The sequence below is a fragment of the Mirounga angustirostris genome, unplaced genomic scaffold, assembly GCF_029215605.1.
Source record: "Mirounga angustirostris isolate CCGP_5_RB_7025 unplaced genomic scaffold, mMirAng1.0.hap1 SCAF_4, whole genome shotgun sequence".
NCBI lineage: Eukaryota > Metazoa > Chordata > Mammalia > Carnivora > Phocidae > Mirounga > Mirounga angustirostris.
Window position 1 is genome coordinate 174,263,572 of NW_026991712.1, and position 12,536 is coordinate 174,276,107.

Genomic DNA, 12,536 nt, shown 5'->3' on the forward strand with positions numbered 1-12,536 from the left:
GGCGCGGGGGACAGGGGTGTGGCCGGGGGAGGGCCTCTGGGTGAACCTGGCCCGGTCCCCCAGGCCCCACCCCGCCCTGTGAGCCCAATGAGTTCCCCTGTGGGAACGGGCACTGCGCTCTCAAGCTGTGGCACTGTGATGGGGACTTTGACTGTGAGGACCGCACCGACGAGGCCGACTGCCGTGAGTGTGCCACCCCTCCCCGCCCGCCCTGGCCCAGGCCCCCTGCCCCAGCCCTGCCCGTAAGACCGTCTGCTCTCCCTGGCCGAGCGCTGGGGACAGACCTGAAGGTTCCTCTCTCTCTGCCCCCGGTGGTGAGGGCTCTTGGCTCTGAGATGAACTTTGCAGGAATCCGTGTGGCCAGACTGCCTGAGGCTAATGTCTCCTTGTTTCTTTTCTGTACTTTGTTACCATAGATCTTCTCTGTGTTATTTAGGCTTGGGTAAAGGTCAGACAAGTGGCCGAGAGGGCTTGATAGCCCGGTGTCCCCTAACAATGGGACCGTTGGTGTATGTGGGAGTCAAAACCTGTCCCTGGGCACCTGGGTGGCTCAGTTGGTTAAGTGACTGCCTTCAGCTCAGGTCATGATCCTGGAGTCCCGGGATCAAGTCCCGCATCGGGCTCCCTGCTCAGCGGGGAGTCTGCTTCTCCCTCTGACCCTCCCCCCTCTCATGTGCTTTCTCTTATTCTCTCTCTCAAATAAATAAATAAAATCTTTAAAAAAAAAAACCTGTCCCTGACGGGTGTAGGGCCTCTTCACATAGAGCTAGTTCTGAGTTTTTTGGACATCCATCTGCCAGCTCTTCCTCATCTCCCCATTCCGTCGTCCATTGGTATATCTGTCCATCCATCCATTCATTCACCCAGCTCTCCGTCCATCCGCTATCTGTCCACACAGCTCTTCATCCATCTGTCCACCCATCAACCTAACATCCTTCCTTTCTCCTAGCCGTCTATCCACCCCATCCACCCAGCTGACATCATCCATCCCTCCAGTCAATGTCAAGCGCATTCTGACAGTTAAATGGGTGAGGCTAGAGAGTCAGACACCCTATCGGGGAGCATCTAGAGTGTCCTGCCCTGTAGGTGAAGCCTGGGGATTGTTAGTCTGAGACAGAGGATAATCTTCAAACCACTTCTCTGTGATCCCGGGTCACATGCCTGGGTGCATGTTGATATTCCTTCTGTCCGCCGGTCCAGTTCCTCCCTGCCTTCCTCCACCTTCCCTGCCGCACATCTGTGCCAGAGAGAAGCAGCAGCGTGCTGCAGACTGACAGAGTTTTATGATGTCCTTCCTGTGGCTCTAAGCTTGCCTGACGAGACAGCCCCTTGGGAAGAAGTAATTGAGGGCTTTTGTTGAAAAGCCCTTCTCAGCTGGGGAAAAATCAAAGGAGACCGCGAGTCCTTTTTGGCAGAGCGCAGGACCGAGAATGTGAAAGCTGAGTGGCCTTGGGAACTCCTAGAGTGTGGGGACGGAGGCCCCAAGCTGGTCAGTAGAGGGCTGCCTGGCCTCCTCTCACTTCCTTCCCTGTGGTCTCCTCTCCTACACCACTCTGCCTTCTCTGTCCCTGTCCGTGTGTCTGTCTCGAAGTCAGTCTCCCCAAGGAAGAACGTCGGTCACCGTCTTCTAGAGGTGCCCAGCTGGGGACCCAGCCCTGGTGCCAGGCCAACCCTAGGCTGCTGGCCAGTCCGCAGGTGGCAGCCCTGGGCCAGTCAGAGGGATACAGAGCAGCGAGGTTTGGGCTGTGGCAGGTCCCTTGCAAGGCCTTTCTGCTAGAGAACCTTATACCAGGCATTACCTGGTGTCTAGGGATCCCAGTCATTTTGCCTGTGCCTTTGACAGAGGGCTTGGGCTTCTGAGGCTGGCTGAGTGTGGAAGGAACTGAGTGACTGTGATGTGCCAGGTATATCTCTGTTTTGGGGAGTGCAGGTGCCGCGAGTGGTGGGGACAGGGTAACGTGATGGCCATTTGATGGCCGGCTGGTGAGAGCTGGCAATGTTGTGGCAACAACGTGTGGGTCTCATCAGGGCAGCTGTGTGACACGTGGGTGAGAAGAGAGAGTGACCCTGGGGACACCAGGGGAAGGTGGGCAGGGTCGACTGTTGGGTGTAGGTAGGGAGTGGGGGTGACCCTCCCTGAGGGCAGTACCTGCTGCCCACACCGCCTGGCTCTGTCCCCCAGCTGCCAAGCATCCCGAGGACGTGTGCGGGCCCACGCAGTTCCGCTGTGTCTCCACGAACACGTGTATCCCGGCCAGCTTCCACTGTGACGAGGAGAGCGACTGTCCCGACCGCAGTGATGAATTTGGCTGCAGTGAGCAGGGGCCAGGGTTGGGGGGCGCGAGCCGTGGGCCCTGGGCCCCGGGGTGGGTTCCCGTGGCCCTGTCCATAGTCTCAGCCCTGCTCTCCTCCCCAAACCCCTCCCTTTGCCCTTCACACCCCTCACTCCTGCTCTGGTCTCCCCAGTGCCCCCCCAGGTGGTGACTCCTCCCCAGGAGTCCATCCAGGCTTCCCGGGGCCAGACAGTGACCTTGACCTGCGTGGCCATTGGCGTCCCCACCCCCATCATCAACTGGAGGCTTAACTGGGGCCACATCCCCTCTCATCCCAGGTATGGTTCTGAGCCTGGGGAAGGGCCTGGGAATATGGGGGACGCTGGGCCGGTGGCCCTGGCCTGACCCAACCTGTGTCGCGGGGCCCGCCAGGGTGACCGTGACCAGCGAAGGAGGCCGTGGCACGCTGACCATCCGTGATGTGAAGGAGGCAGACCAGGGGGCCTACACCTGTGAGGCCATGAACGCCCGGGGCATGGTGTTCGGCATTCCTGACGGTGTCCTGGAGCTCATTCCGAAGCGAGGTACGGCCGGTGGGCAGGCGGGCCCTGGGCACGGTGGGAGAGCCAGGGCTGTCTGCTGGTGACCGGCTGCAGCTCGCTCTCGTGCCACCCGGCAGGGCCCTGCCCCGATGGGCACTTCTACCTGGAACACAGCGCCTCCTGCCTGCCCTGCTTCTGTTTTGGGGTCACCAGCGTGTGCCAGAGCAGCCGCCGCTTCCGAGACCAGATCCGGCTGCGCTTTGACCGGCCCGATGACTTCAAGGGTGCGTTGGTGGGCACACAGGTGGGCAGGTGGGGGGGGGGGGCGCCAGGCTCCTGAGGGCCTGGAGAGACGGCAGATGGAAGAGCAGCATGGGCCAGCGAATGGGGCTGGGTCCAAGGACAGGCACAGGGTGCTGAAGAAAGGCTGAACCCTGTGAGAACAGCACTTCAGGGGAAACATATTTTAGGAAAAGCCAAGCCCACACTCGATGTCTGCCTGCTTGGGTTATGAAGAGGATGGGCTCTGGAGCCAGATCTCTTGTGTAAATCCTGATGCTCCCTTACTGCCTATGCCCTTGGTCAAGTGGCTGTCTTGTGTCTCCATTCCCTCCTCTACAAAATGGGGATAAAATAAGAACTACCTCCCACATTGTTGGAAGGAGTTAACAGGTTAACATATATAAGCCACTCAGAATAATGCTCAGTCCGTGCTAAGTGCCCAGTATGTACTCCCTGATGTCCTTGTCATCATCCGCAACATCCTCATCCTGAGAGACTGAGAGATGCTAGTGTCCTCAGAGCCAGGCTTTGGCATCTTCTCAGCCTGGGGCTGACCTCCAGCTACATCCGTTACTGTCTGTATGACCCTTGGCTTCTCCAGGCCTGTTTTCCCAAACCTAAAGGCAGGCAGCTGGACTCCATCGTCTCTGGCTCTGAGAGGCAGAACGGCACGGGCCCAGACATCGCATGGACCTGGGTTCAAGCCCCAGCCCCCATTTACTGCCCCACATCAAGCTGCACCCTATCTCAGTTTCTGCATCACAAGGGATTCAATGCCAGGAGGGGACTTAGCTGCCTCCACAGTAAGCACTCGGCTGGTGCTGCGGCCCGACACACAGTCATGGGACAGCCGGTCGTCCTTGCAGGGTCAGGGCCGTTTTTACTCTTTTCAGATGAGGACCCTGAGGTCCTCTGAGAGGCTGTGGGGCTTCCTTCCCTAGGGTGACACAGCTGTTGAGAGGGTGTTTAGAGCTGGACCCTAGGCCTGTGTGATCAGAGTCAGAATGGTCAGGGTAGGCGGGCTTCCAGGCTGAGCAGGTGGCCTGTGCGTGGATGGTGATTAGGATGTGGGGGACCTGAAAACATCCCTGCAAGGGAAGGAGGAAGGCAAGCATGGGGGAGCGTGGCCTGGTCTTCGGGGCTCTGTATGGTCATCCTGCGGATGAAGGTGTGGACTCCTCCATGGTTACAGGGCTTACATTTATGAGGAAGGGGGCTCACACACAGAGGTAGTCGTAGCACAAGGAAGGAATTTCTAAGAGTCAAAGGTGTCCAGGGTTGGGAGGGACTGCCTTTGGAGGTAATGAGCCTCCCACGCCTTAGAGCTGTTCATAGCATGTGGCTATTAACATTAAAATTGATCAACTCGGGGCGCCTGGGCGGCTCAGTCGAAGTGTCCGCCTCTTAGTTTTGGCTCAGGTCATGATCTCAGGGTTGTGAGATGGAGCCCCGAGTCGGGCTCCATGCCCAGCAGGGAGTCTGCTTAGATTCTCTCTCTCTCCCTCCCTCTGCCTCTGCCCCTCCCCACCGTGCACGCGGGCTTTCCCTCTCTCTCTCTCTCAAATTAATAAATCTTACACTTGATCTTAGCCAAAAGGCCGAGAAGCGATCAAATTAATAAATCTTAAAAAAACATATTTAATTCACTTTCTCAGCCACATTTTGAGCACCCAGTAGCCACACATGGCTAGTGGCTACCATATTGGAGAGTACAAGAATAGGACATGTCCATCCTCACAGACATTTTCTTGGATGGTTAGTGCTGCCCTAGAGATCTGGAAGCATGCTGCAGAGAGAATTTCTCCGTGTGTGTGTGTGTGTTTGTGTTGCGGGGGCGGGGCGCAGTCGGGCTCGCCAAGCCATCATAATGACAGCAACCCTAAACAGCTGGTTTTGAGCACTTCTTTTGTGCCCTACTCTGTTTTAAGCATTTCCTATCAGTTTGCTCATTTTATCTTCCTAATAACCTTCTGAAGCAAGCCAGTATTACTTCCGTTTTATAGATAAGGAAACTGAGGCCTTTCTTCAGACTCACACAACTGGAGGGTGGTAGAACCAGGACTTGGCATCTGTTCATCAGCCCTGGGTAGCTCTCTACTGCCCCCCAGGGCCATTCCAAGCCTGACAGTCTGTGGAGCTGTCCTCAAGCAAAAGGCTCTGAGAAGTCCTGCTACAAAGAATCCCCCTGACCTTTTTTTGACCCTGTGGTTCCCAAATGGTTCCCAGCCAGCATTCTACATCACTGGCTTTCCCCAGAGCATGCTTTGGGAAATTCTGCTCCAAAACCATAGGGAAGAAAAAAACTGCTTTTTTTTTTCCCTTTTTTGACTTGGGGAAAGACACTAAAGTTCTCTTTAAGTCACATTTCTCCCAGCACTTTCCCATCTTTCTGGATAGCCGCCTTTCAAGGCGGCTATCTCCGGCAGACATGCTCTGCGGCCCTCACCCCTCCCTCTTGCTGCCCGCAGGCGTGAACGTGACGATGCCCGCGCAGCCCGGCATGCCACCCCTCTCCTCCACCCAGCTGCAGATCGACCCTGCTCTGCAGGAGTTCCAGTTGGTCGACCTGTCCCGACGCTTCCTGGTGCATGACTCTTTCTGGACGCTGCCTGAGCAGTTCCTGGGCAATAAGGTGAGGGACAGCCTGCTGCTCTGGATGGGGGCGGGTGGGAAGGCCAAGCCCCCTTCCCATGCCCAGAACCTGCCTGGGTGTTCCGCTCCGTCTGAAGCTGGTAGGCAGCAGGCCAGACTCTGCTCTGGAGGAAAGGCGGACACTGGCTTATTCGTTCAGGGTAGGGTGTCTGGCCACCGTGCTCAGATTGGAAGGAATGCTGACTCAGCCTTTAGAAAGGGGCTCCTCAGCCATTCCCCCCACACCTGAGATGGGGTCGGTGCTCCTCCTCTGGCCTCCCTGGGCAACTTTTATTCTACCCCCATATCAGACCGAGTACCACCAAGGCAGAGCCAAGTCCCACCCATCTCTGCTTGCCTGTGCCCAGCTCTGTGTCGGGCACACAATGAGTGCCAGGCACGCAGAGGGAAGGAGGAAGGGCCGAGTGAACACAGAGCAGGCATCAGGTCATGCCCCGGCTTCCCTGCCCCGATCTGCCCTGTCTCGGCCAGGTGGACTCCTATGGTGGCTCCCTGCGCTACAAGGTGCGCTACGAGCTGGCCCGGGGCATGCTGGAGCCAGTGCAGCGGCCGGATGTGGTCCTCGTGGGCGCCGGATATCGCCTTCTCTCCCGAGGGCATGTGCCCACCCAGCCTGGCACCCTGAACCAGCGTCAGGTTCAGTTCTCCGAGGTAGGCGCTGCCTGAGCCCTCAGGGTTGGGGGGAAGGGGCTACAGGCTGGGCAGGTGCTAACGTGTGATGCCTCCACACACCTTTGTTCGTATCCAGGAGCACTGGGTCCACGAGTCCGGCCGGCCGGTGCAGCGGGCTGAGATGCTGCAGGTGCTGCAGAGCCTGGAGGCTGTGCTCATCCAAACGGTGTACAACGCCAAGATGGCCAGCGTGGGACTGAGTGACATTGCCATGGACACCACTGTCACCCACGCCACCAGCCACGGCCAGGCCCACAGCGTGGAGGAGTGCAGGTGCCTGACCTGGCAGGGCTCAGAACCACAGAGTCCGCGGCAAGGATAAGGGAGAAACAGCAGGGCCTCACGGTTCCTGTAACCACTGTCTTCGTCCTGCCCCCACAGATGCCCCATTGGCTATTCCGGCTTATCCTGCGAGAGCTGTGATGCCCATTTCACCCGGGTGCCGGGTGGGCCCTACCTGGGCACCTGCTCTGGCTGCAACTGTAATGGGCATGCCAGCTCTTGTGACCCTGTGTATGGCCACTGCCTGGTGAGTAGTGCCAGCTGGCATTTGAACACTGGCTAGGGGCAGGGGGCACAGACAGGGTGGGAGGCCCAGGCTGAAGCCTCTTTGTGCCCGCAAGCTTAGCATGAGCCTCTAGAATGACTGTCGTGGCTGCTAGATAAACTGTCATGACCTCTGGATGCATTAACAGAGATATAACGTCCAGATAAGGGAGGTGAAGGTCCTGTTCTCTTCCACCCTGGTCAGAACAGTCCTGGAGAGTACTGTGTTAAGGATGGTCCTTACCAAGGCAGCCCTAAGGGGAAGAAGCCTGGAAATCATATGTATTTCTAAGGAATAGTGGAGGGGGCTGGGATTATGGAGCTGACCAAAGGCAAGGCTCAAGGAGGGAAAGCTACCACCTTCAAATTCCTCAAGAGCTGCGTAGAGTAAGAAGAAACAGATTCCAGAGGGCTGAAATGGCCAGTGGGTACAGGTTAGAAGAGGGAGGCGGGTTTAGGTCAGTATAAAGCAGGTATGTAGAACCTTCTGTGGAACAGGCTGCCCATGTAAAGTGCCGAATTCCCCATCAAGATGCAGCTGGATGCTCCCCTGTCTGCAGAGCTGTGGAGTAATTCCAGCATGATAGAGGAGGCTGGGCCAGCCGCAAAGGGCCACACTCAGAATGCAGTGTGGCCCTACACTGGGGGCGGAGGCCTGCTCTGTAGGACCTGAACCCCTCCATCCCCTTCCTCCCAGAATTGCCAGCACAACACGGAGGGGCCACAGTGCAACAAATGCAAGGCTGGCTTCTTTGGGGACGCCACCAAGGCCACAGCCACTGCCTGCCGGCCCTGCCCTTGCCCATACATTGACGCCTCCCGCAGGTCAGAACCAGCCCAGGGTGGGGCAGCAATGCTGGGGGGAGAGGGCAGTACAGCAGGCTAGGGGCAGACTCTGGGCAGGGAGGTGGCAGACCCGGGTTCAAATCCTAACCTGGTCACTAAATTGTTCCGTGCCCCTTGACCTCTCTGAGCCTCAGCTTCCTTCCCCATCTAATGGGCCCATCTGTCTTTCTAGTGTTGCTGTGAGGGCGCCTGGGTGGCTCAGTTGGTTAAGCGACTGCCTTCGGCTCAGGTCATGATCCTGGAGTCCTGGGATCGAGTCCCACATCAGGCTCCCTGCTCAGCAGGGAGCCTGCTTCTCCCTCTGACCCTCCTCCCTCTCCTGCTCTCTCTCTCAAAAAAAAAAAAAAAAAATCTAGTGTTGCTGTGAGGCTGCAGATCAAGAATAGGTGGGCAGGGGCTCAGTCAGTAAAGCATTCGACTCTTGATCTCAGAGCTGTAAGTTCGAGCCCCACGTTGGGTGTAGAGATGACTTAAAAATAAAAAAGGGGGGCGCCTGGGTGGCTCAGATGGTTGGGCGTCTGCTTTCGGCTCGGGTCATGATCCCAGGGTCCTGGGATCGAGTCCCGCATCGGGCTCCCTGCTCAGTGCAGAGCCTGCTTCTCCTTCTCCCTCTGCCATTCCTTCTGCTTGTGCTCTTCTATCTCTCTGTCAAATAAATAAATAAAATCTTTAATAAAAAAAAAAAAGATTTTAAAAAATAAATAAATAAAATAAAAAAATTAAAAAAGGATAGGTGGGCAAAGAGACAGCATCACGCCTCATGACATATTGTGCCATGTGGGCAACAATCACTTCCCAGGGTGGGAGTATAAGCCCCGGCCTGGCCCATCACTGCAGCCCTGCCCCCTCTCCTGCCACTTGACACCCACAGATTCTCAGACACCTGCTTCCTGGACACGGATGGCCAAGCCACATGTGATGCATGTGCCGCAGGCTACACAGGCCGTCGCTGTGAGAGGTAAGGGAGAGCCGGTGGGGACCGCAGGGAGAGAGCTGTACTAGGTGGGGACACGGAAGCGCCACTGACGACCCTCCCTCTCTCCCCCAGCTGTGCCCCGGGATATGAGGGCAATCCCATCCAGCCCGGCGGGAAGTGCAGGCCCACCAGTGAGTATCACAGCCGCCATCCCCTGGCACCTCCCCAGGCTGCCCACCGGGGCTCCAGTCCTGGAGCTCTGCCCTAACCCCGTGATCCTTGGGGAACCATCCCATTCTGCCACCAGTCTGGCCAGACTGACTCTACCCCATTCCTGCCTGCCTTGCCAACACCCACTTTGTGCTTCCAGACCAGGAGATTGTGCGCTGTGACGAGCGAGGCAGCATGGGGACCTCTGGGGAGGCCTGTCGCTGTAAGGTATGCATGCCCTCCCCTCCCCCACCCCAGGGGCCTCCGGCGGGCATGCAGCTAGGAGAGAGAGGAAGGAGGCTCAACCTTCTCCATAGCCCCTTGGCTGGTGGGTGACAGCTTAGCTAGAGGCTGCTGAGCCTGGCTGGCTAGTCTTCCTTCCCTTCTTGAGAGGTAGTCTGGCATCGGGAAGGAGCCTTGGTTGGGGAGTCAGGTAACCTGGGCTGAAGTTCCAGATCCTTTGCCAGTCATTCTTCGTGTGATTGACTGCTGTATCTGTATTCTATCTTCACTTTTACATCCTCACGCTGACATGATCTTATGGGTATTAGCATCCCCAATTTACAAATGAGCAACGGAGGCTCAGAGGAGGGACATCATTTGCATTAAGAGTGGAAGACTCGAGTGTCAGTGGAGAAAAGAACTGGGCAAATTTTGGAGTTAAGCGCTCCTGATCTTAAATCCCAGAGTGGATTAGCAACCCGAGGGGCCTGGTGTAAATCATTTCCCATCCCTGAGCCTCCATTTTCTCATGTGGAGCGTGGAGGTATCACATATTTCTTGGTACTCAGAAGAATTAAATGAGCTGGTGGTCGAACAGAAACCAGCACAGTGCAAGAAACACTCTACATAAAGAGTAGCAGTAACTTTTAACCAAATGGCTGTATTTCAAATCTGTGCGGGTTTGTGAGCCCCCTACCAGCCAAAGCGAAAAGGGGGAAAAGAGTGGTTGCTTAAGCTCCCCTTAATTGGGAACCACTGTTCACATGGTGGCAGCCCTGCTCACAGGTGCTCTTTCCGTGGCTTTTCCGGCCTTGGGTCCCCATCTAGAGGGTGGGCAGATGAAGCCGGAAGCTCCAGGCAGCCCCTCCCGTGGGCCGTCCTGCAGCTTCCAGCTCTGTGCCTGCAGAACAACGTGGTGGGGCGTCTGTGCAACGAGTGTGCGGCTGGCTCTTTCCACCTGAGCGCCCGCAACCCTGACGGCTGCCTGAAGTGCTTCTGCATGGGCGTCAGCCGCCAGTGCACCAGCTCGTCCTGGAGCCGCGCCCAGGTACCTGCGTGGGGGGGCGGGGAGACAGCGGGAGGCGGGGGGGGGGGGCGCTGAGTCCAGGGCCCACCGCGTGCCAGGCCCAGCCCCCAGTCCCCATGCCGGCCTCCTCTCCCCCTCCCAGGTGCACGGGGCTTCTGAGGAGCCGGGACAGTTCAGCCTGACCAACGTCGCGGGCACCCACACCACCAGCGAGGGCATATCCTCCCCCACGCCCGGGGAGCTGGTCTTCTCCTCCTTCCACAGCCTCCTGGCCGGACCCTACTTCTGGAGCCTCCCCTCACGCTTTCGCGGGGACAAGGTGGGCAGGGGGGCTGGGAAAAGGAATCCTGGGCGGCAGGGACGGCACAGGCAGGCAGAGGCTCGGAAGCAAGAGTGTCAGCGTGCCTTCGGAGCAAAGGGGGAAGGCGTGGCCGGAGCAGTGGCGGGGCCTCCGCTGAGCACCCGTCCACCCTGGGTCCCAGGTGACCTCGTACGGAGGAGAGCTGCGCTTCACGTTGACCCAGAGGCCCCAGCCCGGCTCCACACCCCTGCACGGGCAGCCCCTGGTTGTCCTGCAGGGCAATGGCATTGTCTTAGAGCATCACACTTCCCAGGAGCCCAGCCCCGGCCAGCGCAGCACCTACACGGTGCCCTTCCGGGAGGTGAGCCACCCTGCCTGCAGCCTGGCGTGGGGCGTGGGGCGGGCCCCTGCCTCTCTCACCCAGGGGCGTCAGTAGCCTGCGATGTCAGGGCTTGGAGGCACACGTGTCCTCTTTTTGGCAGCAAGCATGGCAACGGCCTGATGGGCAGCCGGCCACGCGAGAGCACCTGCTGATGGCACTGGCGGGCATCGACACCCTCCTGATCCAGGCGTCCTTCAGCCAGCGGCCAGCTGAGAGCAGGTGTCTGGGGCCAGGGCAGGAGGACACAGGGGCTCAGGGCCATGGTTCCAGTCTCGGCAGCGTGGTGCAGTGTGGCCAGACCACCAGCTCTCCCACATGCAGGCTGTGGGGCCTTTCGTGCCTCACTTTCCCCATCTGTAAGATGGAGATCATGGGGCTGGGCTGAGGTCGGGTTCCCTAGGAGCAAAGCCTGAGATGGGGATTGGGGAGCACAGGATTCACAGCGAGAACATGGGAGGGAGGGAGAGAGAAGGACAGATGGACGAAGGAAGTGGAAGTGGCCAGGCAAGGAAGCGGTTTCAGATAAAGACTAGCCTCAGGCTCACCCCACAAGGAGCTCTGCAGAGGCATTCTGCTTCGAGGCAGAGGGGCTTCTGTACCCTAGGTCAGGCTGTCATTGGTCACCCCGGGAGAGCAGGTGGTATGTTCTGTCCGGGAAAGGAAGGCTCATTCTCTGGAAAGAGTTGCAGATGTAAGCCATTTACCATGACCCTCGCAGCAGCTGGGGCATGGACATCCAGCTGGGGAGCCAGACGGGGCCCCAACACCACAGCGGGGCTGTTGGGAAAATTAGTGACGTAATTGCATGCAGAACTCCAGGGATGCCTGGCACGGAATGTGTGCTCATTCGGGGTGGGTCTTGTCATTCCCAGGGTCTCTGGTATCAGCATGGACGTGGCTGTGCCTGAGGACACCGGCCAGGACCCTGCGCTCGAAGTGGAGCAGTGCACCTGCCCACCCGGGTACCGTGGCCCATCCTGCCAGGTGAGCCCTGGGCTCCACCCACCTGTCCACCAGCAACCTCCTTGGTGCTTCCAGGCTCCTCCCCCTTCAGCTCTCCCGTCCTCCCTAGGCCCACCCCAGCCCCACCATCCAGTGGGCACTGCCCTGAACAGGCCCTGCCCAGGAGGGCCCGACCACTGCCCTATCTTCTTGCCCCCAGGACTGTGACACAGGCTACACACGCATGCCCAGTGGACTCTACCTGGGCACCTGTGAACGTTGCAGCTGCCATGGCCATACCGAAGTCTGTGAGCCTGAAACAGGTGCCTGCCAGGTGAGTCTCGCCCTCCTTCCCTCCTGCCTGGGGATCAGTGGCCTCCAGGGCTGCCAGCACCAACCTCTGCCCCCTCCAGGGCTGCCAACACCACACGGAGGGCCCTCAGTGTGAGCAGTGCCAGCCCGGATACTACGGGGATGCTCAGCAGGGGACACCGCAGGACTGCCAGCCATGCCCATGCTATGGAACCCCCGCCGGCGGCCAGTGCGTCCTGTACCTGCCCTTTCCTGAAATATCCCCTGCGCCCTTCCAGACTCCCTTCTTCCCAGGCCCTTCTGAGAAGCAGTGGTTAAATCCTGGCCTTGCTGCCGCCTCACTGTGTCGCTTCGTATAAGATACGCTTCCCTTTTTTATTTTTTTTTTATTTTTTATTTTATTTATTTATT

The 12,536-nt window shown here is 58.2% G+C and overlaps 1 protein-coding gene across 9 annotated transcripts in view; it reads left to right on the forward strand.

The window, feature by feature from the left end:
• The window catches only part of HSPG2 (heparan sulfate proteoglycan 2), a 101,231-nt gene that overhangs the window by 44,866 nt on the left and 43,829 nt on the right, over positions 1–12,536 (forward strand). For 6 of the 9 annotated variants that reach the window (XM_064589792.1, XM_064589795.1, XM_054513087.2 and 3 more), the window contains 20 exons: positions 64–183; positions 2,183–2,314; positions 2,467–2,611; positions 2,706–2,857; positions 2,953–3,099; positions 5,566–5,729; positions 6,221–6,400; positions 6,498–6,694; positions 6,803–6,950; positions 7,665–7,792; positions 8,685–8,771; positions 8,862–8,920; positions 9,100–9,167; positions 10,048–10,209; positions 10,331–10,507; positions 10,671–10,850; positions 10,972–11,090; positions 11,744–11,855; positions 12,034–12,147; positions 12,227–12,354. In XM_064589792.1, the coding sequence (XP_064445862.1) occupies positions 64–183; positions 2,183–2,314; positions 2,467–2,611; positions 2,706–2,857; positions 2,953–3,099; positions 5,566–5,729; positions 6,221–6,400; positions 6,498–6,694; positions 6,803–6,950; positions 7,665–7,792; positions 8,685–8,771; positions 8,862–8,920; positions 9,100–9,167; positions 10,048–10,209; positions 10,331–10,507; positions 10,671–10,850; positions 10,972–11,090; positions 11,744–11,855; positions 12,034–12,147; positions 12,227–12,354 (2,719 nt within the window). The remainder of the gene's footprint in view (positions 1–63; positions 184–2,182; positions 2,315–2,466; positions 2,612–2,705; positions 2,858–2,952; positions 3,100–5,565; positions 5,730–6,220; positions 6,401–6,497; positions 6,695–6,802; positions 6,951–7,664; positions 7,793–8,684; positions 8,772–8,861; positions 8,921–9,099; positions 9,168–10,047; positions 10,210–10,330; positions 10,508–10,670; positions 10,851–10,971; positions 11,091–11,743; positions 11,856–12,033; positions 12,148–12,226; positions 12,355–12,536) is intronic. The other 3 variants (XM_064589791.1, XM_045898505.3, XM_045898506.3) reach the window with 1 other exon arrangement.